At 43.9% G+C, this 27176-nt stretch overlaps 1 protein-coding gene across 1 annotated transcript in view; it reads left to right on the forward strand.

Moving 5' to 3' along the window:
• TMEM232 (transmembrane protein 232) overlaps window positions 1-27176 on the forward strand; it is a 130712-nt gene that overhangs the window by 34727 nt on the left and 68809 nt on the right. The window contains exon 7 of the mRNA XM_074994181.1: window positions 8236-8414. Coding sequence (XP_074850282.1) covers window positions 8236-8414 — 179 coding nt within the window. The remainder of the gene's footprint in view (window positions 1-8235; window positions 8415-27176) is intronic.

A 27176-nucleotide genomic window follows, 5' to 3' on the forward strand; every position in this document is an offset into this window, starting at 1 on the left:
TAGTGCCGCTACTTCGAAATAGCGTGCACGTGTAGACACGGCTAATGTGTGAAACATGAGCTAGTCATCACAAACACTGTGTTCCACCAGAAAAACAAAATTCAGACTTCCTTGATTGAAGCACTGGCGCCTTATAGACTAAGTCATCATCCATGCTCTGGACTGGCATGATGTACTTGTCACATGTGCAATGACTAGTGCTGATGACTGCTGGACCGATCACTGCCTTATTCTATCCACAATGGTGATTAGGATTGTCACCAAACAGAGAAGTCAGAGGAAACAGATCTGATGAAAGGTCAATGTACAAGGCTTGAAGGACCCCACCAGATGAAGTGACTTTCAGATAGCACTCCAAAGGAAGCTGCCAACAGTACACCCTGAACACGTGGAAGAACACTGTTGTCAGTTGAAAAATGCCATCACTGGTGCTTGTGGAGAAACCATTGGCTATCAGTTGAGAAATCATCAGGGCTAGTTTGATGAGAATGAGGTAGAAACTGAATGCCTGATTGAGGCAAAAAAGGAAAGCCTTTTGGGCTTGGCAAAGTGACACCAACTGCACAACAGAGAGACAAGTGCAGGCTAAGGCCCAGGCAGAAGTCCAACATAAAACAAGGAATCTGAAAAACCAGTGGAGGACTGGGAAGGCATGAGAACTACAGCATCTCTCAATGTCAATGATGTCAATGATACAAGAGGTTTCTTCAGTGCTACCAAAACTGTTTATGGACTGAGAAACCCTGGAATCAGTCCCCTGAGATTAAAGGATGGTACCCAACTCTTGAAAGACAATGAAACCATTGTATAATGAGCTCTTGAACTGCCCCTCCACCGTGGTCCTAGAATCCCTTGACCAAATCCCTCAGCAACCACCTAGGGATGATCTTGCAGCACTTCCTACCCTGAGTGAGGTTCAAGCTGCCATCAAAATGATGAAGTGCAACGAAGCAACTGGACTAGATGGAATCTCCACCGAAGTCTTCAAAGAAGGTGGGCCAGAGCTCCACAAACAGCTCCAGCTCCTGATCTGGGATAGGGAGCAGATGCCACAAGATTTCAGCGACACACTGATCATCAGCCTTTTCAAGAAGGGTGATGAGTCAGTCTGTGGAAACTATCGTGATAGCTCCCTCCTGGCAACAGCAGGGAAAATCTTATCTCGAATCCTTGCAAACCACTTCCTGCCACTCTCAGAAGAAATTCGCCCAGAATCCCAATGTGACTTCTGACCATTCCAAGGAACAGCAGATATGATCTTCACTGCCCAGCAACTGCAAGAAAAATGGCATGAACACAACCAAGCCTTATATGTGAGTTTAATCGACATGACCAAAGCATTTGCGTCAGTCAGTCATAGCACCCTGTGGACCATCCTTTCAAAGATTGGCTTCCCCAAAACATTCATTAGCATTTTAAGGCTGCTTCATGACAAAATGACTGTTACATTATTGAGCAACAGCAGATCCCAAACTGACCCCTTTGAGGTCAAAATGGGATCAAGCAAGGCTGCGTCAGTGCCCCATCACAGTTCTGCATCTTCATTGCCGTGACCCTTCACCTCATTGATAGCAAGCTTCCAGATGGTGTGAGGATTGTTAGTAGAATGAATGGAAAGCTATTCAGTGTCAGGATGCTGAAGGCTAAAAGCAAGAACTCCACAACATTGATCATGGAGCTCCAGTGTGCGGACGACAATATGGTTTTTGCTCTTTCTTCCACAGCTTTCAGACCATCTTAAGTGCCTTTGCTGAAGGATGCAAGCATCTTGGCCACATGCTGAACATCAAAAAGACCAAGGTGCTCCACCAACCCTCACTAATGGGACAGTCTCATGCACCTTCTATTGAAGTCAATGGAGAACTCCTGGAAAATGTGGAGCACTTTTCATACCTTGGAAGTCATCTTTCCATTAAAGTCAACATTGATGCAGAAATTCAGCATTGTCTGAGCTGTGCAACCTTTGCTTTCGCCTGCCTGAGACAAAGGGTCTTCAAGAACCAGGACATTTATCCCAAGACAAAGATCCTTGTATACCATGCAGCGGTTGTTCCAATGCTATTGTATACATGTGAAACCAGGACAACATAGAGGAGTCAATTGGTGGTACTTGAACATTATTATCAATGCTGCCTCAAGAGAATCTTAAATATCTCTTGGGAGGATAGGTGCATGAATGCTAGCATCCTGGAAGAGTCGAACATGACCAGCATTGAAGCCATTATTATTCATCAACAACTTTGTTGGACGGGTCATGTGATTCGGATGTCTGATCAGTGCCTCCCAAAACAGATGCTGTTTTCTGAATTGGGGGAAGGACAGAGGAGTGTTTGGGGGTCAGCATAAGTGATATAAGGACACATCAGAGGCACATATTAAAAAGTGCATCATCGGTGTCGAACCTTGGGGAGCCTTGCCTGAGACTGTCTCCAGTGGAGGGTGGTAATCTGTGAGGGGTAGTGCAATTTGAGAGGTCCCGCAGCAATGCAGACAAGGAGAGGTGGAGAAGAAGAAAAGAGCATCAAAAACTGCCCCGAGCCCCTGCAACAGCTTTTAACCTTCTGCGATAATATGTGCGGCTCCAGAATTGGGCTGATCAACCACCAAAGGATCACAAATAGGGTGACATGGAAACATCTTACTCATTATTGAGTGACTGACATGATTCCTTATGGTTAAGATGCTTGTCCACTGGGACTCAGTAAGCCTAGGTTCAGTAGGCATAGACCATAAAATGGGAATAATAATACTGTACTTTCCTACCTGCCACAGACATTGTGAGGGCCTGGCAAATTAAGTAATGTTTATGAACTTCTGTGATTTTATAGTGGTGAGGCTCATGTCATTACAGAGAGAGAAAGAAAAATGTATATTTAACTGTCCTCTTGAATGTCAACTTCATCTCTCAAAATATAAATGGTCTCTGTCAATCTATCATGAAGAAACCCTATCAAACCACCCATAACTGTCTCATCCCACTTCCTCTGAAAAAGAAGGAAAAAGAAGGAAAAAGAAGCTGAGCATTGGAGAATACTGTGACAATCAATAAACTTGGGCTGTCTCATACCAAGAGGGAAAGAAAGGTAACAAAGAGCCAAACAACACCCCCACCCACCAAAAAAAAAACCCCAAAAAACAAAAAAACCCACCACATCTGGGGAGGAGGAGGTTTGGTAAGAGCTGTTAGGAGTGAGGGGATGAGACAGATGGATGTGAATGGCCTATCCTCTAAGCCTGATGTTGGGACATACCTGTAAAAGAAGATCTTTATTAGAGCACTGAGGAGAACTTTAAAGACCAGTAGAGCCAAGTTAAAGTAAATCATTCACTGAAGAGTACCCATTATAAAGAAAAAAATGCAGGTGTAGTGTGATTGTTACAGCTTGAAGCCTTGAGCAAATGTTCTGCTGTGCAACGGGAATGCACTGATGGAATTGAGGCTTTAAAGCAGGGACGTAAGGTTTGACGTTTAAGGAGGGTTATGTTGCTAGATCTCTGCTAATCTGTGGATATCTGCTTTATATTGGTGAGCATCCACATTCATGGATGGGGGTGCAGACATTCACAGATCATTTTTGCGGATGCAGGTGCAGATACAAATTTTGTATAAGCACAGGGCTCTACGTGTTATAAAGAGGGATACAGGGTATGCAAACTGCACAACTGGAGAAAAAACACAGGTATGATCTTAACAAAAAGCAGTCAAGTAGCACTTTAAAGACTAGCAGAATGGTTTATTAGGTGAGCTTTCGTGGGACAGGCCCACTTCTTCAGACCATAGCCAGGCCAGAACAGACTCAATATTTAAGGCACAGAGAATCAAAAACAGTAAGCAAGGAGGACAAATCAGAAAAAGATAATCAAGGTGAGCAAATCAGAGAGTGGAGGGGTGGGGGGGAAGGTCAAGAATTAGACTGAGCCAAGTATGCAGACAAGCCCCTACAGTGACTCGGAAAGTTCCCATCATGATTTAAACCATGTGTTAATGTGCCGAATTTGAATATAAAAGCCAGCTTGGCTGTTTCTCTTTCCAAAACGGTGCGATAATTCCTTTTCAGTAACACACATACCTTGAGGTCACTGACAGAATGCCCCATTCCATTAAAATGTTGACTAACTGGTTTGTGGATCTGGAGTGTTTTGATGTCTGTTTTGTGCCCATTGACCCTTTGTCTGAGGGAGTTAGAAGTCTGTCCAATATACAAAGCATCTGGGCATTGTTGGCACATGATGGCGTATATGATGTTAGTAGAGGAGCATGAGAAAGTACCCGTGATTCTGTGAGTAACCTGGTTAGGTCCAGTGATGGTATTTCCAGAGAAGATATGTGGACAAAGCTGGCAGCGGGCTTTGTTGCAGGGAAAGGTTCCAGGACTGGTATTCCTAGGGTATAGACTGTGGCTGTTAGTGAGGATCCTCATGAGGTTGGGAGGTTGTCTGTAGGAGAGAACAGGCCTGTCACCCAGGGCCTTCTGGAGTGTGACATCCTGATTAAGGGTAGGTTGTAGGTCTTTAATAATTCGTTGCAGTGGTCTGAGTTGGGGGCTGTAGGTGATGACCAGTGGTGTTCTGTTCTTGGCTTTTTTGGGCCGATCTTGGAGTAGCTGGTCTCTGGGTATTCGTCTGGCCCTGTCGATTTGTTTTTTTACTTCTCCTGGTGGGTAATTCAGGTTTATGAATATTTGGTAAACAAATCGATCTGTTGTTGGTTCTCTGTGCCTTAAATATTGAGTCTGTTCTGGTCTGGCTATGGTCTGAAGAAGTGGGTCTGTCCCACAAAAGCTCACCTAATAAACTATTTTGCTAGTCTTTAAAGTGCTACTTGACTGCTTTTTGTTTTGATAGTGTCTAGACTAGCATGGCTCCCTCTGTTACTATTCAGCATGCAAGGTATGATCTTGTGCTTCTCCCCTGGGAAGTGTGATACAAAACTCTCAGTCCAGGAGAGGTGAAGGTGGGTAAGATAAGAGGCTTTATGCCACTTTTTGTACCCTTCTGCTTCTAGGCTGCTGTAGGGACCACAATGGGATATAATTCAGGTGGCCCCGAGGTGCCACCTATGTTCTAACATATCAAACCAAGGTGCCTGTAGGCAGCAGCACCTTTTGGACTCATTGTAATGGTGCCTGCTCTGGTCTCTCTCTCAGCCCCATCTTAGTGCACCCCTATACTGGAGCAGACAGAAGAGACTTTGTAGTTCCTGTGCTGAGGGAATTCTTTTGTGGCCAGACTCAGGCTTTTTATTATACTTATATGCTGCTGCAGCTGTAGTATCAGAGGAAAAATACCCCTCCCTACTTTGTTACTACATCCAGTATATGGAAAGGCTGCAAATAAACATGATACCAACATTTTAATTAATCTAATCAGGTGATCAAGTCTCCTCAATAACTGGGGAGACATAAGGAGAACCTTTTTGTAACGATGAGCACCACTCACCAGTAGGAAAAGCATGCGTAATACGAGAAAGAAACCAAGGAGAAAGCTTGCCCTGCTGTCAAATCCCTTCTTTCAGTCACAGAACTTTGGAGTATTTTGAAAGTATATAGCTATTCCTCGTCTTTGTTGAAAGATGCAGAACTTCTTAATACAAATAATTAACACTTATAGGGATTACTTCTGAAAACCAACTGTGTCTAAGGCTTTTGAGTGCACTGTCATCATAACCAGGGTGCTAAGAGAACATAAACAATTACCTACAGTTTTCAACAGCAGATTACAGCAGTGTTTTCTATGTCTGCTTTTATTTTACTTATTTCAAGGTCTGCTGTTCTTTGTCATAATTCTGAATCCCTAAATATGTGTAACAGGGCAGCAAGGATTATAGAAATTATAGACTAGTTCAGAACAGACAGCTAAAATGTTTGGAAAGTGATTCGGTTACCATTAGTGAATTTAATTTCTATAGCATATTTAAGTCTACTATATCATAAAATTATTCCCCGAGGCTTACTGAATCAAGAAATAGAGTATCTGCAGCCTTCTCCAGCCAGTGAGGATGAATGACAGCTCCCTCATTGGAGCCCTAGGTAATTTGAAAAACCAATTCTAGTGCACTTCCTGATCCCTGAGCTGCCTGAGTCTTTCTCATATTGCCATGTAGGAAATTTTCTACAACCCTGAGGCTGCATCAACTCAGGCACTCAGTGGCCATCAGTGAGGGAATTCAAGGGCTCGAGAAACAAAGAACTATAAGGTTCGAAGAGCAGTCTGCTCGTTTTCTTGTTGCTTGCCACTGGGCAGCTGTGGAACTGTCCAGCTATGAAGCAGGCGTTTGGAGGAGAGAAGCTTGAGCAGGCTGATGCTATGAATGGATCAGCCGCTGCAGAGCCAGCATTTGTGCACAAGGTCCCAGATTGTTTTCTTCTGGATCAGGCCTTTTTTATTCATGGACTCTGATTGCACTAGTACAGCCATTCTAGTGTAGGTTTAGTCAGGTCTGGCCTGAGGGCCAGGGGAGAAAGGCAATTGCCTTGGTCCCTGTGCCTTCCGGGCCCTGCATTCCAACTGATATCAGCATCCACCACCCAATGGCTAGGCCCCCTCGTCAGCATGCGGCACTGAGCCCCAGCCACTAGCCAGGTCTCTCTCGGCTGGCTCTGTGTTTAGTTCAAAACCATTTTCACAGTGTAAAAGGAATAGACTGTTAAATGGATATCAAGACTATCCAGAATTACAATTAATGAGACATGTGGAGGAAGAGTTACCCAGCTTCATACTTCAGAGTTAAGTCAATTCCTAGCTATTAGAGAAAAGTGTGGGATATAGCATGAAGGACAGACTACTCCACATCTGCTCACATTTTCCTCTGAGGCATCTGGTGCTATCCACTGTCCGAGATTATACTCATTCTAATCCATTATGGCATCCTGTTACCCTATAACGTATGTCACTTAGCCCATGGAGCAGCTAGTCAAAATATTATGTATCAATTTAGTAATTTCTCAATGATAGATTTTTGTCTCACTTCCACTCTAACAGCTTTTAAGGAGCTTAGAAGGCTAGGATTAGTCATGCATCTTTTGCAGGCATTCATCATGTTGATTTGATCCAGTTTAATTACTGAATTATTATAAATCCATCATTGGGGTCAGCAACCCCTGGCCTGGGTGCCAAGAGTGGCTTGCAATCTGATTTCCATTGATTGGCATGTGAGATGGGAGTTCAGCCCTGCCCCTCCTCCCTCATGGAGCTTGCTCAAAGCCATGCCACCTGTGCATTAACATAAGACCAGCTAATGCTATCAACCACCACCTAAACGGTAAAGCTCTGCATCTTTATTTATTTACTAATGAAGCTGTTGTAAGTAGGACTATTAGCGACTTTAAAAAGTATCACCAGCATTCGGCTTGTACGTAGAGGTCAAAAGGTCAAAATTCAGTACTCCCCCCTTGGAAAGGTTGCTGACCCCTGTCCTACATCAAAACTCCAATACTCATGTGGAGTCCCATAAAGTCAGGAGGACTCCACAGTGGAAGATCCTGATACAGGTTTGTTGCTTCAAGTCAGTCTTAGGCAATGCTGACATTTTATACAGCACTCCAACATATAAACAAAATAAGGTCAGTCCTGATTTTGCAATCTGGTAAGTGTGTTGGAAATAGACATTTACCATGGACTCCTATTGGAATTAGTGGGGTTCTGCATGAACATGGGGCTCTGACTACACAAATCAGATTACAGAGGCAGGACTTTGGCTGCTTAAATGCTTTCTACCAGGATACCCAAAGTGCACTCATTTACATTATCAATGAATATTATTTGACTTCATAGACTTCAGCAGTTCTACTTTTTGTTATAGTCTCAGAAGGCTGACCTTTCTTTCTGTTTTTTCTTTTTTTTTTGATAAAGCTAATTTCTGTCTGAAGTTAAGTCTTAATAAAACTGACTTGTACTGGTAGTGATAGCTCAAGCACAAACTTAACAGTAACAGCACAGACTGGGCCACTAGTTTTAAGTATTGCCAAGGAAACAACTTTGGGTGGTGAGCTCTTCACAATATATGGACCTACTGGAGAAACAACAGTAGTACAACTTCTGTTGGCTGGATGTTGAGATTTTTTGGTCACAGGTGAGAGAGGCATTTGTGGCATTGCATTTTCTATGACAATAGAATGCTGAACAAATATTGTACAGGAAAAAAATTCTAACTAAAATATGTGTAGAAAAAAAGAAAGAGTAGCTTTCTATTCAAGAGATTTTACCTGTTGGATTTCACTTTATTTTTTTTCTTAGTTCTTTTTGGACTCTGATTCATCAGTTCAATTAAAGCTCGAACAAAAAGAAAATAAGATTCAGCGCTTTCTTTGGCATAGTCTTGTTGCCTGGGTTTGTGTACACAACAACTCTTCTCGACTAGATGAAGTTCTCCAGCATCTTCTGTTCTATAAGGATGACCTCCATCAAAAGAACTGGTAAGGATAACTCTATAAACTTGATATAGCCCTTATGGAAACAACCTTGTTGCTTAAATTTTAAATAACCTTTGTGCTTAAATGTTAATCACACCTAAATTGCTTATGAAAAAGATTTATAATGTCAGTGCCAAAAGCAGAAAGCAATTTATGTACTTTGCATTACTTCATTTTATCAATAAACTGTTCCTACCCTTTTCGCTAGAAGCACATACAGATTTTGTACTAGTTTATCTTTATTAAATTTGTTATTGATAGGAACTTCATTCCAGAACTTTAAGTTGCCTTACTTTTCCAAGTAGTTAAACAGCAGAAATGAAGTGTGCCATTCTTCTGGGAACTATACCAAATATTGATTATTTTCTTTTCTTTTCTTACTTGTGAAATTTAACCAAAACTAATCTTAAATGATTAAAATTGATTTTGAAAAGGAAAATTTAAGCATCAATAGGCAAAGAAAAATCTTGGCTGTGTTTAGAAGGGTGAGGCTGTGTCTAGACGAGCCCCCAACTTTGAAGGGGGCATGGTAATTAGGGTGTTGGGAGATTACTAATGAAGTGCTGCGGTGCATATGCAGCACTTCGTTAGGCTAAATCTCCCTCGTGGAAACTTCGAAGTGTCAAACTGCAAAGTGCCTGCTTGCGCGTAGCCATGGCTCAGCCGCGGGTACTTCAAAGTGCCTGCGCTACTTCGAAGCGAAATTTTGGGGAGTAAAGGGACTTCAAAGTAGCATTGGCACTTTGACATGTCAAACTTCAAAGTGCCGGCTTAACTGGTTTAATGGCTGGATCCCTCTTGTTAAAGCAATTAAATGGAGTTCCACTTCAGTATGGCAGGACAGGGACTGGGCACCAGAGGATGGAGGGCGGCAGTGGCGGGAGCCACACATGACTCATTGAAGAGTCACATGCAGTTTGTTTGGGAATCCCTGGGCTAAGGAATTTTTCCTAAAACACCTTTGCTGCAAACAACACATCCTTGCCCTAAGCAACCAGCCATTTTATAGCTACCTGTCTGCTGTACTACCCTTCTCTTCCAATTGGTAAGTAATCTTAGCTCCTGCTTACCTTTTAATATTTCTGAGAGTAGCAGAATCTCTCAAACTTGAGTATCTCCAGTGAATGTCATAGAGACGATGTTTATACTCTCAGATCCTTAGAGAAACACTAGGGTTGGATCCTCCTTCCCATCCTTTGTATTTATTCATAACCAGGGGTGAAGGTAATAAAAAAATCTTCCAGGCAGTGCACTATTACAACCTATCCCCACCTTGTGGGCTGGGGGTGGGGGCACTGTGATAAAACAGTGCCTAGAAGAAATTTGTGTTGGGTGGAGTGCGAGGGGTTCAGGGTAGTGGGAGCAGGTGTGTGAATGGTGTCAGGAAGCAGGGGGTGGGGTGTGAGGCATTGTTCCTGCTAAGATTTTTCATCTATGAGTGGAGTGAGTTTTGTCTTGTGCACCAATTCTAAGGTCATGTGTGCTTGTTCCTGTGTGCCACCCTGGCACCATGCCCATCAGGTACTAAATAGGGATGTTTTTAAATCACACATGCGCACCCACATCCCAGAGGGAAGGGGTGAGCCCCAACCCAGCCACACACACACACATACATGACAGTGGGGGTCCAAAGGGGATATATCCCCTTGCCAGCCCTTCAAGGGCAGCTGGGATCTCATGGAAGAGTTTACAGAGGCTGGAGTGGCATTGTGCCTCTCTGCCACTCTCCTGGGGTGGGATGGGACTTAAGGGCTCACTGCCCTCAGCCTGCCCCTTCTGGGGGGGCTGGAGCCCCTGCTTACAAGGTAGCGAAGTTTATATTTTGTCTCATTGTCTCAAAGTCGCTGACTGGTTCTTTAGTTTCTAGACCATATTCCATTATAGAAATGGACCAAAGCAGCAAGTAGGTGGATTTGCAGATGTAAGGTTGGGTTTGAGCCCATCTGTACACAGTAGTCAGACATTTACTTGTTTGACAACAGGACACAAATCTCTGCACAATAAAAGTCCACACAAAAATTATTATCCTGCCACTACCAGCTTCTCATCTTGCCCCACACCATTGTCATTAATTTCCCTAGTTCTATGTTACTTTGTCCTAGGCTTTCCTGAATCTGATAGAGGGGGCAGCAACAAAACTCAAAAAGGCCGTCCGTCACAGTTACCTTTTCACGCATGCAGTGAGGAAAATGGATTGAGTGTGACCAACCAGTGCAGCAGAGGAAGGCGTCTATCAGCCAGCTATATAAATCCCACAGAAGTGGAACAGAGGATAATTAAAATGGCAACCCTTCTTTGTCTTGCAAACCTCCTCTGGCCCCTCAAGACAGTGCTTCGGAGCTTCATGCTCCCTGGTCTTGGGGATCTCCTAACCCCTGCAGGCATGGCACACCTCTTCTGCAAGGATAGGCAATAATATGCATTACCCAAAGACTTAGTAATTAGTTGAAATCTCCCTATACCTGCCAGATGATCCAGTCATCTGGGAAAATGGGTCTTACCCACTAAAGCTCATAGCCTAATACATTTGTTATTCATTAAGGTGCTAAATTCAGTGCAACTTTGCTGTATATATCACGTGGCCTGACTGCACAACTTCAGTCCGCTATGATACCTAGTTCATGGAGCCTCAATTAAGGGTACTGATAACAGTGACAAGATTCAGAAATAAGTTGGGCTAGATCTTTGGGCCAACCCAAGTGTTCTTTGTGTTGCTGCAGCTATTCTGGGGCAAAAAGCTTTTCCCAGGAGCAACAGTTTCTGCCATGGTAAAGTAGAAGCAGCTCTGTGCTGCTCTAATCCACATGAAGACTGAACCAGCCCCTGACTGCTCCAAGGACTGACTGATGGGATGAAAAAAGTGGTGTAAACATCTTTTGCACCCTACTCACTCCAGCTGCACAGAACCCTCTGTGTTCAGTCATGGAACTTTTTTGGTTCTTTTTATTGCTAGACCTGGCAGGTAAAATGCAATATAATGGATTAACACAGTGAAATACGTGCCAGTGAAGTGCATAAGAATCACTTAGAAATAGTAATTTCCAAAGATATGTAGCATCAGCATAAAAGCATCAGTGTGTAGTACTGCAGAACTAGAAAGCATTCATGTTACAAATTGCTCTTTTTAAAGCCATTAATAAAAAGAGGCCAAATTCAGTTCGTAAAATTTGAATCCATTAACTGCTTAGGCACTCTTCGGACGTGACCTCTGAAGGGTGAATTTCAGCCTTAAGTGACTTCACTGCTATGTCTTTCAATTATTTACAATTTGTTTATGGGAGCACCCTATGTGTGTGAGGGCTAGGCAGAGCAGTCCATATGTTGAGACTCTCACAGTTTAAGGATGGACGGGCAGTCACAGATTCACAGAATCATAGATTCCAAGGCCAGAGGTATGTGACTGCCGGTATAACACTGGCCATAGAATGTCTACCTCCCCTGCACCAATTCCTAGAGCTTCCTTTTTTTCAATAATCAGCCAATCTTGATTAAAAGTTTTGAGTGATGGAGAATTAAGGTGATCAGATTGCCCCATGGCAAATACAGCACACCAGCCTCCAGGTATGGGGGTGGGACTGCTGTCCCATGTCAGGGCTCCTTGGCAACGGGGGTTGCTGCTCTTAGGTGGGGCATCTGGGAAGGGATTCTGCAGCCTTCAATGGGGGGGCACCAGGGATGAAGGGGAGTGGTGTTCCAAAGCCTCCTGGCAGTAGGAAATGAAGCAGGAACTGCTCCCTGAGGTGTGGGAGGCTAGGGAATGAGGGAGTTGCTGTGGAGGGGCTCCCTGGCAATGGGAGCTGCCTCCCCTACATGTAGGGAACTAGGGAACGAGGCAGCCACCCCGTTGTGGAGTTTACCGGCAGTGGGGGTGGCTACCATGCGGTGCCAGGGAATGGGGCAACTGCCCCACATAGGAGCTCCCCTGAAGCAGGAGCTGCTGCCACAAAGTGCAGAGCTCCAGGGAACAGGGCAGCCACCCGGAGGAGGAGGTCTCTGGCATGAGAGGCTGCCATCACAAGACACAGGGCGCCAGTGAGCAGAAGCCCCACAAAATATGGGACAATTTGCCCACTTTCTTAAAAAAGTTGGGACACCTGTGAGACAGCTTAAATAAGGGACTGTCCCAGGAAAAATGGGATAGATGGTCACCGTCTGGAGACTCTGTTGTTACCCTGTCTGAGTTTTTCCAGTGATAGTTAATTGGTGTTAAAAAAAAAAATTACCTTATTTCGCATCTGAATTTGTCTCCCTTCAGCTTCTAGCTTTTGGATCTTGTTTCTTTCTATGCAATACTGAAGAGCTCACAATCTAATATTTGTTTCCCATGTAGATAAGGACTATAATCAAGTCACCTTTTGATTATACATCTTTCATCCAAAATAATAAATTCTATCTCTGGTCCTTCTGACAATATCTGGCTTCTTAAGGGCTGGTTGGTGTGGGCTTTACTATTCTCCTCTTAAAGTTGCAATAACACCTGGTGGATACTTGCTTGGTTTGCTCCTCTGCAGCTCTTAAAATGGCGTGGGTGGGTGGGTGGGGGAAGGGAAGGAAACGACAATCTGTTTCAGATGCTCAGCAGCTCATCTGTGATCCACATACCAGCTGGAGAACTGCTCTTTTCGATCACACAGGCCAAATTATGAACTCTTAAACTTTCCATGAACTGCATTTTAAAAGATGCTTCCAGAGCACATGGCATGTCCACCACTAGGAGAGTGTGATGAGCCATATTAAAAGACTCTATGTCTTTGTCCTCCTCTAGTGGCAGGTCTATGTAAGTAGTTAAATAAATCTGCAGCTGGTGTCAGTTTGGGGGCTAACAGTGTATCTATATGGACGGTTTAATTCACAGCTTTTTGGTGTGTGTCTGGTAACCTGTATTTGCATGTGATGCACCCGTAGTATGCTCATAGCCTATTCCATCTCACTTCACGTGACATAAACACAAGGCAGCAGTTTGTTGCAAACACAGCTGGAACCAGAATTGTTCAACATATTCATAAGCGTTCTGGAAAAAAGGGGTAAACAGTGAGATGGTAAAATTTGCGGATGATACAAAACTGCTCAAGCAGACTGTGAAGAGTTACTTAGGGATCTCACAAAACTGTGTGACTGGACAATAAGGTGGCAGATGACTTAACAAGCTGGCAGTGTTGATAAATGCAAAGTAATGCACATTGGGAAATGTTATCACATTTACACGCACACATAATGATGGGAGTCTAAATGAGCTGATGCCACTAAAAAAAGAGATCTTGGAGTCATTGGCTATGTCTAGCTTTTAATGTTTTGTTAACAAAATGGACATTTTGTCGCCAAGAGCTGCAGAGCGTCCAGATTGTCAAGTGTGTTCTGTCAACAGTAAGTCAACAGAACACAACGTTCTTGTCAACAGCTGTGCCCCACTTGCCATGAGGACGAATACTGCTGTCACCAGTCTGGACATTCTGGGAGGCCCTTCTGCCAACAGAAAAGGCCTCCGGGATGCAGGGCAGCCCTCTCTGCTGTGCTTCCAGGTGTCTGTTTTGCTGATAGAGCAGCCAGGCAATATGGCTGTTCTCTGTTGATTGAGCAGATCGCTGTTTCGATCTGTTTGGCGGTCTGGAGGTGATCTGTTGTCACAAAACATCTTCCAGTACAGACTTCTGCTGATAAATCCCTGTAATCTAGACATAGCCATTGTGGATAGTTATCTGAAAACTTCCAGACCGTCTGTAACAGCAGTCAAAGAAGCTAACAATGTCGGAAATCATTAGGAAAGGGACAGATAAGAAGAGAGAAAATATGCTATTGCCTTTAAATAAATCCATGGTACACCCACATCTCGAATACTGCATGCAGGTCTGTCCAGCCCATCTTAAAAAAGATGCTTTGAAATTGGAAAAGGTACAGAAAAGGGCACCAACATTGATTAGGGGCATGGAACAGCTTCTGTATGAGAAGAGATTAATAAAACTGGGATTTTGTATCTTGGAAATCAGAAAACTCAGGGAGCATATGATAGAAGTCTGTCATCACTGGTGTAGAGAAAGTAAACAAGGAAGTGTCGTCTGCTCTTCATAATACAATAACTAAGGGTTATTAAATAAAATTAACAGGCAGCAGATTTAAAGCAAACACAAGGAAGTTTTTCTTTACACAATGAACACCCTGCAGAACTCTTTACCAGAGGATGTTGGGAAGGCCAAAAAATGTTAGGTAAATTCACGGAGGATAGGCCAATCAATGGCTATTGGCCAGGATGGATAGAGATGCAAAACCATGCCCTGAAGTCTTCCTAACCTTTGTTTGCCATAAGCTGGGACTGGGTGACTAGGGATGGATCACTTGATAATTACTCATTCTGCTTATTCCCTCTGGGGCACCTGACACTGGCCATTGTCAAAAGACAGGCTACTGGGCTAGATGGACCATTGATCTGATCCAGTGTGACCATTCTTATGCTCATAAACTGAGGCTACGTTTAGATTGCGGAGAACTGTCAGGAGAGGCTTTGCCGACATTTGCCCCATCCACATGGGGCCAAATGTCAGAAAACCTCCCTTTGTTGAGACCTCCCTTCTTTCTCATGGAACGAGGCATACAGGGCTGTCGACAGAATGCTACCAATGCAGCAGATCTCTTCTGAGAGATCTACGGTCTGGATGCACTCTCTATTGACAAAACTTCTGGCAGCAGAAATTTTGTGGACAGAAGCCTGGAGTCTAGACATCACCTGAGAGGCTAGCGTTTTCTGGGGATATCCTAGTATCCTTTGCTTTACATCTGAGCTGCATGCAACAAGGTATTGGTTTTGCTGTGAATTGTGGAAAGCTATGTAGGTATATATTTTAAAAAAATCCCATAAGTGGACTGTCTCAGCCCCATGCTTCCCATTTGATGCGCCTCATGTCATTTTCCAGTTGCTGTGAGCCAGCCTGATCCCAGCAATGCTCTGCTCCATGGTGGTGACAACTGTGATTATGCACAGGCTGCGTGGGCTGTATTACAGCACTTGGGGTGGCACAGATTCAGCACTGGGTTTTGCTTATCGCACCACTGAACAGAGAACGTTGAAGCAAGAGAATATTCCGTGACAGCAGCAGCAGCTCCCCGAGCAGTAGGAGGATACTCTACAATAGTGGTAGTGGGCTGACGCTGACGGTAAGTTTGCCAACCAACCCTCCGGGATTGTCTTGGAGTCTCCTGGAATTGACAGCAATGACTGCTGAAGGCAATCCTGGAGACCCGAACAAGCTGTTTAAAGAAAACGACATTTTGTCACGTTGGTGAGGGGGGGCGGAATCCCCCAGAACAGCTTCAGTCTGAGTTGGCAACCCGAGCGGAAGACCAGAACAATGCTGACCTGTTGAAGCAAGAGGACCAGTTCTCAGATCAGCCACATGGTATACAGTGCTGTTACTGGGCCTAGGAGATTAGGTTGGATTGGTGGGAGAGGCTCCCTTTGCAGAGCTCTGTTGATCGATCGTAGAAGTAGAATTTCAGGATAGGGAGGACTGCTTTTGAGATCTGTGTAAAACTGCTCTTGGAGCTTCAGTGGCAATATACTAACATGCAGTGCTCCATACGCCTGGAGAAACGGGTTGCCATTGACATCTGGGAAGCTGGCCACCCTAGAACATCATTGGTCCACAGCCAAACAGTTCACCATGACAAGACCAACTGTGACTTTTCATGCACAGGGGCCCCAAACAGCATAGTCATAAGATGCCCTCTCATCCCCTGCCAGAGCCGGAATTTATAGACAGACATTTCTTCATGGTGCTTTAAGGATTGTGGTTGATTACCACGGCAGATTTAAAGACACAGGTGATGAATGGGGGCGGGGGGGGGGTGCACAGCAGGCCCATATGCAGCTCCCAGTGTCGTCCTTCCTCCACTCACCGTCAGCACCATGCTGCTTCTAATGAGAGCAGGGGCAGTCCCACCCCATCCTCGGGGTGATGTGGCCTGAAAACAGCACAAGCTCCCTAGCTTGCACTACTCTCTGGCTGTACCACTCCAGGGGGTGGGATGAGGGATTCCAGCGTGGTGCTTCCGCAGAAAGGGGGAGGCAAGGGCAGAGCAGGGTTGGGAAGGGCGGGGCAGGGGCATGTGGCCATTGTACCCTCTGTAATCTTGGTACTGGTCACCTGTTTACAGACAAGAATACAGGATGGTCTGGGAGGGTCCACGATGCTAGCATTTCAGTGTTAGTTAGACAAATAGAGAGAGGCTCCCAGGATCACTGTAGACAATGATGATGCAGAGGTTGATTTGGTTATTCTGGGAGACCTGGCTTTTCCGCTGATGCTCTGGCTAATGAAGTTGTACTGAAGCTGCCTGGACAGAAAGAACATTTTAATTTATTGTCTCATTGGCTGCAGAATAGTAGTCAATTGTGCATTTGGCTGTTGAAAGGCAGATGTCCCTGTTTGTGTAATAGGTTTGAGACAAGAGAAAAAAAATTTCCAGCCATTCTAACTGCATGTTGTGTTTTGCACAATGTTGTGAGAGTAAAGCCGGAAAGGTGAGTAGGAGGCTGAAGTGAGGAGACTTACATGGAGGTTTAAGCAGCCAGCAAGGTATCCCACAGAACACAGACAACCAATGCTGTAAGGGATGTCTGTTGTTTGTGTTTTGAGTCTCATGGCTGACTTCTGTTATCCCACAGGGTTTGTGCTGGGATGCAGATACTGGGGGATTGTGTGGGTGAGGTTAGTGTTCTCTATGTGCTTTTGTAGAAACAGTGGATTATTTCATTGTTAAAGGGTGTGTTAACTGCAGTGATCACTCATGATGTATATTCTGCGAAGTGCTCATTACAGAACAATAAACAAATCAATCACAAAGTTGTAATAAAACTAAGAGAAATGTATCTTTTGTTGGAAACAACATTCAGTAACCTATCAATAAAATTACCAGCTGTACGCAAAACTTTAAGAAAGTGTCAAATACATCAAGTTGGGAAAAAGAGGTGAGCTAACACTCAGTCTTTGGATCTCTTGTCTTCATGGGTTCTGGGTTAATGGCTGCCGCTCAAAATTCTGAATGGTGTTGAAGAGCTCCCACATGCACGTTTTCTTGGTGTCCAGAGAATGGATCTGAGAGGAGTGGGAACATTGCTGTGGAGATGCAGTGATCAGAGGTTGCTGCTGGTCCCAGTATTGTCCAGGGGCTGAAGGACATGGCTGGGTTCCAAATAATGGAATTGCAGGGCCTGATAGCCTAGCAGCAGCATATTATTCTTCAGGAAGGTGTTGTAGCTCGAGGTCATATCGATGAGGCGCCTCCTCATCTTTCTGTCTTTGCTATGAGTTCCTTTGCCATAATGATTCTGTTGTTACTCACAGCCACTCTTTCCCTGGGCCTGATACACTGTCTTTGGCCACTGCATTGGTTTCCTGGGAGAGGTGCACTTCTTTCTTCCTGTGCATCCTCATGCACAGACGCCACCTCCGTCAGCCTGGTTTTCCTGTGTGACTCAGAGGGTGCCTACTCCACGTGGATGTCAGGATAGTGTATCTGCTTTCATGCGAGTGGGGGGTAGGATGCTCAGAGCTATGTTCCCAGTTTGGTTTTGGAGTTTTGTTTGTGCACTGCAGACCCTCCTGTGGTGTTGGAGATATAAAGGGAAGGCTGAAGTGGTGTAGTTGGGCGTGAGTTAGATAGCAATCCTTTCTACATCCCCTTTGATGAAAAGGTTGAGAATAGCCATTTTCAAAAAAGCAAAAAGTGGACCAGTGAGAGAGGATGAAAAACTATTCACCAGGATAGTACTTCTAGATGTGGACTGGAAGTGGCTTGCAAGCTATACTGGGAGCGTGGGCATGCAACTATTCTCTATAACGTGTGAAACAAAATCAAGCAATTTCTCAGTCTTAATTTCTGTTGCGCCTTCTGTAGTAGACATGGAGTAAATGCAGGGAAAAGGAGAGAGTGTCCTGGCAAGATTGCCAACTTGAATGCATTTTATAGGGCATTTGTATCTCAGCAGGGAGCCAGCATTGTTTGTATCTTGACCAGCTACCCAATGCTCAGTTATGTCTACCTTAAACTACAAGAACTAAACAAATTTCTCCTCCTGGAAGCACAGTCCCAATATACTGTTGAATTCTGCAAACAAATGCTTTCATTGTTTGAATCTGCCACAAGAGAGTATCTAGAAGAATGGGATATTTCAAGCAGCTGGATGGAGAAGGAACACTGTTGAGTGAAAATAAGAAGGGAGTGGTGCTTTGCAGGAGCCTGGGCTGATGGGTACAAGGGTGCATGTGGAACTGAAAGCTTGCTTTGGGGGCAGTACCCTGTGGCAGAAGTGGCCGGTGCATGACAGATGTGCAGTGGGTAAGGAGAGAGCAGCTGGATGTGCAGTACCAGGGAGTGTTGTCTGGAGGCGAAGGGAGACATGAGTCAGAGATATGCAGGTGGCTAAGGAGTGTACTTGTAGGAATGACGTCACCTGTGCAGCATGATGTTGCACACACCGTGTATCGCAGGTCATGCACCATGGGGTGAGGTCACCTTGGTGGAGGTGGGACATCAGAACACCTATAATATTCTGGGAATGAGTGAATGACCACCACAGTCCTGAATCCCAAAAAGATGCCATCTCTGAGGAGGCATCCTTCTGGTGAGCCCCTGATGGACTGAGCTGATTGTCCTCAGTGGAAATGAAGGGACAGTGCAGGCAGAAAACTTTGAACAGTGCCTGGGATGGGTCATATTGTAATTGTGTAAAATCCTGTCCAGTGCACCAAAAATGCACAGATCACAGGTCTTCCTCTGGATTCTCTTTTCATATATCAGTTCAGTGTACTTCCTCTTGAGCTGCTTGTTCTTTATCTGATTGACAACATGGTCATGACCCCTTGCTAGACATCTATTTTGCAATGTCTACAAAACAGTTCTTTATTCCTATGGCTGGCTACAAAAGCTTCCTGAACTATTGCTTCTTCCCATGAGATGAATTGAGATCTGGGGTCTCGTATTTCCCCACAGTAGCAGTTGGAATGTTGTGGGCCTTGTGGACTGCAGTTTTTGTTGCATTGCCAGAAAGATATCCTGAGATCCAAGAGGAAGTGGGCAAAATCTGGTTTTGTGCCATCTTTTGAATGGGCAAAAGCCATCCTGGAAACCTGACACCAGAGCAGTAGGCAGACAGGGCAGTAATGATCAACCTGCAAAGCCATTGGAATGATGCAAAAAGTGGGGCACAACAACTGAACACACATGAACAGACCAAATTAATACAAGTAGAATCAAACCTAATCCATTTTTCAGAAGTTCCCAGTAAAAGCAGAGTTAGTGCACAGTGATGGGTTGTGTCACGAGTATGCACGTAACTGTTTTGATCTGGTATAAATCCCCTATGTAGCCGAAGGTGTGGACAGAAATTGATCTTGGAACAATTTTAAATTCCTTCTTAAGATCACTGTCTCTGTTAATATTTTTAAATCTTGAGTTTTTCTTTTCTCTGCATATATGAAATCATGAGAGACTTCTGGCCATTTTCTTTGTAAGGGCATTTTCTTTCCTGGATAGCCTCATATTATCACTAGCTTTTGTCTTTTCCATCAGTGTTGCTATGACAGCCTTATACTGCCCATATGTTGTTGGCACTGATGCATTTTTTTAATCCATGCTGCAGTTAAGGTGCCTTTGGGTAAAGCTTTTATGTAGGTTGGGAAGATAAAGGTGGAGCTGAAAGCCCTTTTTTATAAAGGCTATATTCAGTTTAGGTAAAGATGTAGATCCTCTGCATTTGCTCAGTTTTTATGTGATTTGTGAGGACAATTTTTCCTGGAATCAGTGTACAAATTAGATTCTAAGTAGTAACTTTGTTCTCTAATAAAGGTCTGTTTTTATGTAAAAAACTATAGCCCTATTGAGATCACAACAAGCCCTTATGGAAAAGCCATATGAAATTTAATAGGCAATTACAACTTGTCTGCTGCATAATTCTTTATTAAATTATATAAGTTTTTAGATTAACTCATTGAGAAATGTGATATCCTATTCACTTGTTTTAATCTCCATGACATTTCTATAGAACTCCATTCATTTCATCTCTGCTAAATTCTTCAGGGCTATGTCTACACGAGAAGCATCTGTCGACAGAAGTAACGGTCAGAAGGGATTTCCTAGCAAAACTTCTTTCGAAAGATTGTGTCTACACACAAAAGAGGACTGAAAGAGCAATCTGCTCTGTCTGGAGCATCTACACAGCTGTTTTCTCAAGAGAACACTGTCGAGAGAGGTTTTATACCTGAATGGGGAGAGGTATAACACTGCTGGCAGATGTGCCTAGTTTTGTCAACAGACTGTTGACAAAGCACATTTTGTGTGTAGATGCTCCGCAAGTTGTTCCAACAAAAGCCCAGTTTCGCCCGAAAAACCCTCTCATGTAGATGTAGCATAGGACTTTTCCATAACGCCAAACACTTTTTTCCTTTGAACCTCAGAAATATATGCTTGGTAGGTTATTTTAGTCATTAAAGACATGATCTAAGTACCATACAAGTCTATATGAGTCTTTCAATGGTTCTCAGTGGACATTGGATCAGGTGCTCCAAAAGTTGTTAAGATTGTAAGTTTCAAAATGTGGACATCTTTAATAAAGCTTTTAAAATATGTTCTGCTAATTTAAATGTCCATTTTTCTTAGCTTTCAGAATTGTGGAAGGCAGAGTTGGAAAGAACCTTTCAAATTATCTCCTCCATCTCCAGGCTAGTTCTCTACAGTACAGTAATCGTGTCTTCCCTTGGAATACTATTCTAGACTACCAGATTGTGCAGTCAGGAAATTTTTCTGATTTGCAGTCTAAATTCCTCTTTCCCTTTTTGTTTCAACCTTGTAAAATATGGCTTATTAAAGCTATTGTGCTATAACACTATTCATGCACAGACAGAATGATTTTATAAAAATCTTCACAGTAAGTAATGTTACAATTACAAATGAAATTATGTCAAATGCAAGATCAACTGTGGCTCATTTTTTCTCCTGTTTTTACACTCACAATCCCATAAATAAATCCTCTCTTTCCTTGGTATGTATACTTTTCAGACATTTATTTCCTCTCATCATATACTCTCCTGCCCGTTACCAGTTGCTTAGCTAATCGGCACTGTACAAACAGACTTAGACCCTTCAATCTCTCTCAAAAGTCAGTTCCTCGGGCCCTTGATAATTTGTGATTCTTTTCTGAGTATTTTTCCATATATTTGGTAGTGAGTGAGGTGTCCAGAACTGAAGGCAACATTCACAACATACGAATGGCCAGACTGGGTCAGAACAAAGGTCCATCTAGCCCAGTATCCTGTCTTCTGGCAGGGGCTAGTGCTGGGTGCCCCAGAAGGGATGAACAGAACAGGTAATCATCAAGTGATTTATTCCTTGTTCATTCCAGCTTCTGGCAAACAGAAGTAGGGACACCATCCCCAAACATCTTGGCTAACAGGCATTGATATACTTATCCTCCGTGAATTTAGCTAGTTCTTTTGTGAACCCTGTTATAATCTTAGCCTTCATAACATTGACTAGCAAAGGGTGCCACAGGTTACCTGCACAGTGTGTGAAGAAATAGTTCCTTTCATTTGTTTTAAACCTGTTGCCTACTAATTTTGTTACCCCTAGTTCTTGTGTTATGAGAAAGAGCAAATAGCACTTCCTTATTTACTTTCTCCACACCAGTCATGATTTTATAGTCATCAATCATATCTCCCCAGAGTTGTCTCTATTCCAAGCTGAAAGTCCAGTGTTATTAATCTCTCCTCATACAGAAGCCATTCTAGTTCCCTAACCATTTTTGTTGCCCTTTTCAGAATCTTTTCCAATTCCCATATATCTTTTTTGAAATGGGGCAAACTCTTCTTCAAACGGTATTCAAGATATGGGCATACCATGCATTTACATAGAGGCAATAAGATGTTTTCCATCTTATTCTTCATCCCTTCCTTAATGATTCCCAACACTGGTTGCTTTTTTGACTGCTGCTGCACATCGAGTGGATGTTTTCAGTGAACTATCCACAATAACTAAGCAATCTCTTTCCCGAGTGATACCTGCTAATTTAAATTGAATGTCATGTGCCATTTTGTTGCCCAGTCACCCAGTTTTTTTTTTGTAGCTCTTTGCAATCTACCTGGGACTTATCTATCTTAACTATCTATTCTGGGACCTGTCCTCTTCTACATATTCATAAATGAGCTTGGAAAGTGCCCCTCACTATTTCTTTTTACTTTTTTGTTTAGCCACAGTGGCACCTTCTCAGTTTATTTTTAAGTCTTTTACTTGGGGAGATGGTATTTTTAAATTGAGCCTCTAGTATGGTGTCATTAAAAACTTTCCACACAGATTGCAGGGATTTAACTTTTGGCACTGTACCTTTTATTTTCTGTTTAAATAACCTCCTCATTTTGGTGTAGTTCCCCTTCCTGAAATGTGATGTACACTTGAATCAGAAACAAGTAGAAAGGATCTATATAATCTCTGCTCCATAATGTGATGTGACTCTGTATGCAGCTCACATTTTAACTAGCTTTTTCTGAAACCATGTTGAATTGTAAACTCATGTCTGATTTGTTATCCATATCACATTTTGGAAGGGAATAATGCTGAAAGTGACCAAGTTGCTGCCTTGCATTAAATACCTGATTCAGATTATTCTCCCCTCAATATATTTGCTTGCATTTTTCAAGGTAAATCATATGGTTATTTGTCTGAGCAAATTACTGAACTCTCTGGATACCTTGGTATTTGTATCCTTCTTGATCTTTACTCCTTCTTTTTGATCACTTAATGAGGACACTGAATAAAGCTTGACATAATATTGATTTTTCTTCAGCTCAGACTCTCCCACAATCCTGAGACATATAGGCTACGTCTACACGTGAAGCCAACATCGAAATAGCTTATTTCAATGTAGCAACATCGAAATAGGCTATTTCGATGAATAACGTCTACACGTCCTCCAGGGCTGGCAATGTCGATGTTCAACTTCGACGTTGCACGGCACCACATCGAAATAGGCGCTGCGAGGGTACGTCTACACGCCAAAGTAGCACACATCGAAATAAGGGTGCCAGGCACAGCTGCAGACAGGGTCACAGGGCGGACTCAACAGCAAGCCGCTCCCTTAAAGGGCCCCTCCCAGACACAGTTGCACTAAACACCACAAGATCCACAGAGCCGACAACTGGTTGCAGACCCTGTGCATGCAGCATGGATCCCCAGCTGCCGCAGCAGCAGCCAGAAGCCCTGGGCTAAGGGCTGCTGCCCACGGTGACCATAGAGCCCCGCAGGGGCTGGAGAGAGAGCATCTCTCAACCCCCCAGCTGATGGCCGCCATGGAGGACCTGGCAATTTCGACGTTGCGGGACGCGGATCGTCTACACGGTCCCTACTTCGACATTGAACGTCGAAGTAGGGCGCTATTCCGATCCCCTCATAAGGTTAGCGACTTCGACGTCTCACCGCCTAACGTCGAAGTTAACTTCGAAATAGCGCCCGATGCGTGGAGCCGCGACGGGCGCTATTTCGAAGTTAGTGCCGCTACTTCGAAGTAGCGTGCACGTGTAGACACAGCTATGGAGTGTTCTCCTTCTTTCTGCTGCTTTGGGAGTCAGTTCAAAGTTGTAGGATGGCACATGCTAGCCAGCCACATTTCCTTCTTTGGTCTGTTGCCAGCTATTCTGCCTCCATAGCAGCAAACTGGTAGATGAGTTCTTTTTGCCAGCTTATTCCTGTATCCATATTTTCCAGCAGCAGTCAACAGTTTTCTCCTCCATCTCCTGGACTGAGTATGAAGCGGTCAGATGGTCAGGCCACACCAGCACTGTAGCTGCACTCTCTTGCCTTGAGATTACCTTTGCTTCTTTTCAGGCATGGCCAAAGAAGTCTCACAAGCACTGAGCTAAATTCAGGCATCAGTGTATCTGCAGCAAAGCTTTTACAGATTCTTTGGAGGGCAAATTTTGTCTTGCCTCTCCTCAGCCAACAGACCTTGAGCTGCTAGGGCACAGGAAGCTCAGATCCAAGAAGCTGTGACTCCAAAACAGGAAATTCTGATTTAGAGATACAGAGTGGGGACTCAGGGACGCCAACGATCAGGAGGACTTCTACAGGCCTGGCACAGAACAAGACCCAAAAGGAAAAATCCCTAGTCCAAGTGGCTCTGAAGCTCGCTCTGGAGAGGAACGGTACTCACACTCAGCTCCTCTTCTTCCCAAACCGAATCGGGGAACTTTGTCGATGAAACCTTACTTCCCAGGCAGCAGGGGTATACGTCTCAGGAGGAGCACAGTGAGAGAGACATAGGTAGAAGGGCCCAAGGCACTGTATAAAACAAATTTCAGAAGACTGTGCCCTAGCAACTAGCAAATAGTTGGGTGACAATCATTGAAAAGTTGGCCAAAAAGATGTAAAAATCTAAAGAGAGAAAAAAAAAAAAGGAAAGGAAAAATATATAAAATGAAAATGTGTCACATGTGTTTATCCTCTGACCCAAACACATCCTCTTTTATTAAGGAAAGGGAACTCTTAGATTCAGGCTCTGAGGAGAACATATTGTGGGGGAGGTGGTAAAAATGTTTTTTAGCCTCTGAAGTATTTGAAAACACAAACAAAAAGGTTATATCCATAACCCAGATCCAGGTGCTAGAAGACAGGTTTCCTTTTTGGCTTGTCCTCTAAATCCTCTTCTGAGACAGCGATCCCACTGTGCCCATCCTTTCAGGATGGGATCAGAATCATAGAATCATAGAACAATAGAGCTGGAAGACACCTAAAAAAGCCATTGAGTCCAGCCCCCTGCTCTAAGCAGGACCAAACCCATCAGATCAGCCCCACCAGGGGTTTGTTGGGGTGATACTTAAACACCTCCAGGGATGGAGACTCTGCTACTTCCCTGGGTAGACCATTCCAATGCTTCACCACCCTCCTAGTGAAAAAGTTTTTCCTAATGTTTAACCTGGACCTTTCCAGCCACAACTTGAGACCATTGTTCTGTGTTCTGCCATCCGTGACCACTGTGAACAGCCTCTCTCCAGTCTCTTTGCAGCCTCCCTTCAGTAAGTTGAAGGCTGTTATTAAGGCCCTCCTCAGTCTTCTCTTCTGCAGACTAAACAGCCCCAGTTCCCTCAACCTTTCTTCATAAGTCATATGCTCCAGCCCCCTAATTATTTTGGTCGCCCTCTGCTGGACCGTCTCTAGTGTATCCACATCCTTCCTATAAATGGGGGCCAAGAACTGGACACAGTACTCCAGGTGCGGCCTCTCCAAAGCCGAATAAAGAGGAATAATCACTTCTTTGGATCTACTGGCAATGCTCCTCTTGATGCAACTTAATATGCCATTAGCTTTCTTGGCTACAACGGCATACTGTTGACTCATGTCCAGCTTCTCCTCCACTACAACTCCCAGGTCCTTTTCTGCAAAACTACTACCAAGTCAGTTGGACCCCAGCCTGTAAAAATGCTTGGGATTCTTCCGGCCCAAGTGCAGGACTCTGCACTTGCCCTTATTGAACCTCATCAGATTTCTTGCAGCCCAATCTTCCAATTTGTCTAAGTCAGTCTGGAAACTTCTAATAAGGGCAAATATGTAAGCAGGCATACACTTAGGTATTACATCTTGCAAGAGAGGAAAAAACGCTTTAAGATCTACCCATTATCAGTGTTGCAGCGACATCTCAGGTATAAATATATATGTATAGTAATCCCATTTTAGGAAGACCGTGGTTTCCTTTCACAAAGATCTAACTGACATAAAGTTGGAAAACATCCTAAAGAAAGGAACTTTGAGGCTTCATTGATTACTCTAAGAACATCTCTGTCCTCTATGTACTTTTCAATAAGCCACAGTGTCCTAGCTGGATCCCCTTTCTGCTAGGAAAGAAACCATCTATTCCTATGAAAACTTTCCCTAGCAACAGCTTTTTCAGCAAATGGATCAAGGGATGCATGAGATTTTCAGCCAGAGCCATGACATCCAGCTCAGCAACCACATGCCACATCTGTCTTTACATCTGGAAGACTGACCAACTCAGAACAGGTTTTGTGCTCATTTAATTTCATTGACTCTCTTTTCTCTGTGGAAGAACTAGACAAAATAGCGACAGAAAGGTCTGCCAATCCAAAACAATCTCTCCCCTCAGTGCTCTAAAGAGGGGCTACAAACCTAGTAACAGAGGAAATGGGTATATATGGGGGAAAATGTTGGACAAGGGATTGGGTGGTATATCCAGAAGTGGTCCCCTGCCTTTAAGAGCCCAGTATGATAGCAAACAAATGCACCTTCACCCAAAACTGCACGTGCAAGGCAGTATTCTCTGCTTTTCAGAATCATGGTTTTGACTGACCACAGAACTAGGTAAGAAAGGTGGCATGTTGCAGATACTCCTCAGACTAAAGCCCCCACCCTATCCCCCAGCTCAGAATGACAGCTCACTACTAGTACCAGTCACTGATTTGGCTTCTCATCAGTCTCCAGGGTTTTCAAGAAGCTGGTGGTAATTATAGCCAGACCTTAGGTCTCAGGATACTCACCTATCCCACTTGAGATTGCATTTTGATTGAAGTGCTACAGTCTAGATGCTGGATCTGCTTCAAGCATATGGATTTGTGCTTATCACCAAGAAGATCTCCTGGGCTCTCTCCACAAAGCTAGTTCACATGGGAGTGGAAATAGAAACTTTGCTCAAAGGCCAATCCCTCACTAGACAAATACCATGAAATCCAGGCCCTGATATCCATGTTGCTAAATTATTCGGGGCCAACTATAATG

Source organism: Carettochelys insculpta, chromosome 5 (genome assembly GCF_033958435.1).
Source record: "Carettochelys insculpta isolate YL-2023 chromosome 5, ASM3395843v1, whole genome shotgun sequence".
Lineage (NCBI taxonomy): Eukaryota > Metazoa > Chordata > Testudines > Carettochelyidae > Carettochelys > Carettochelys insculpta.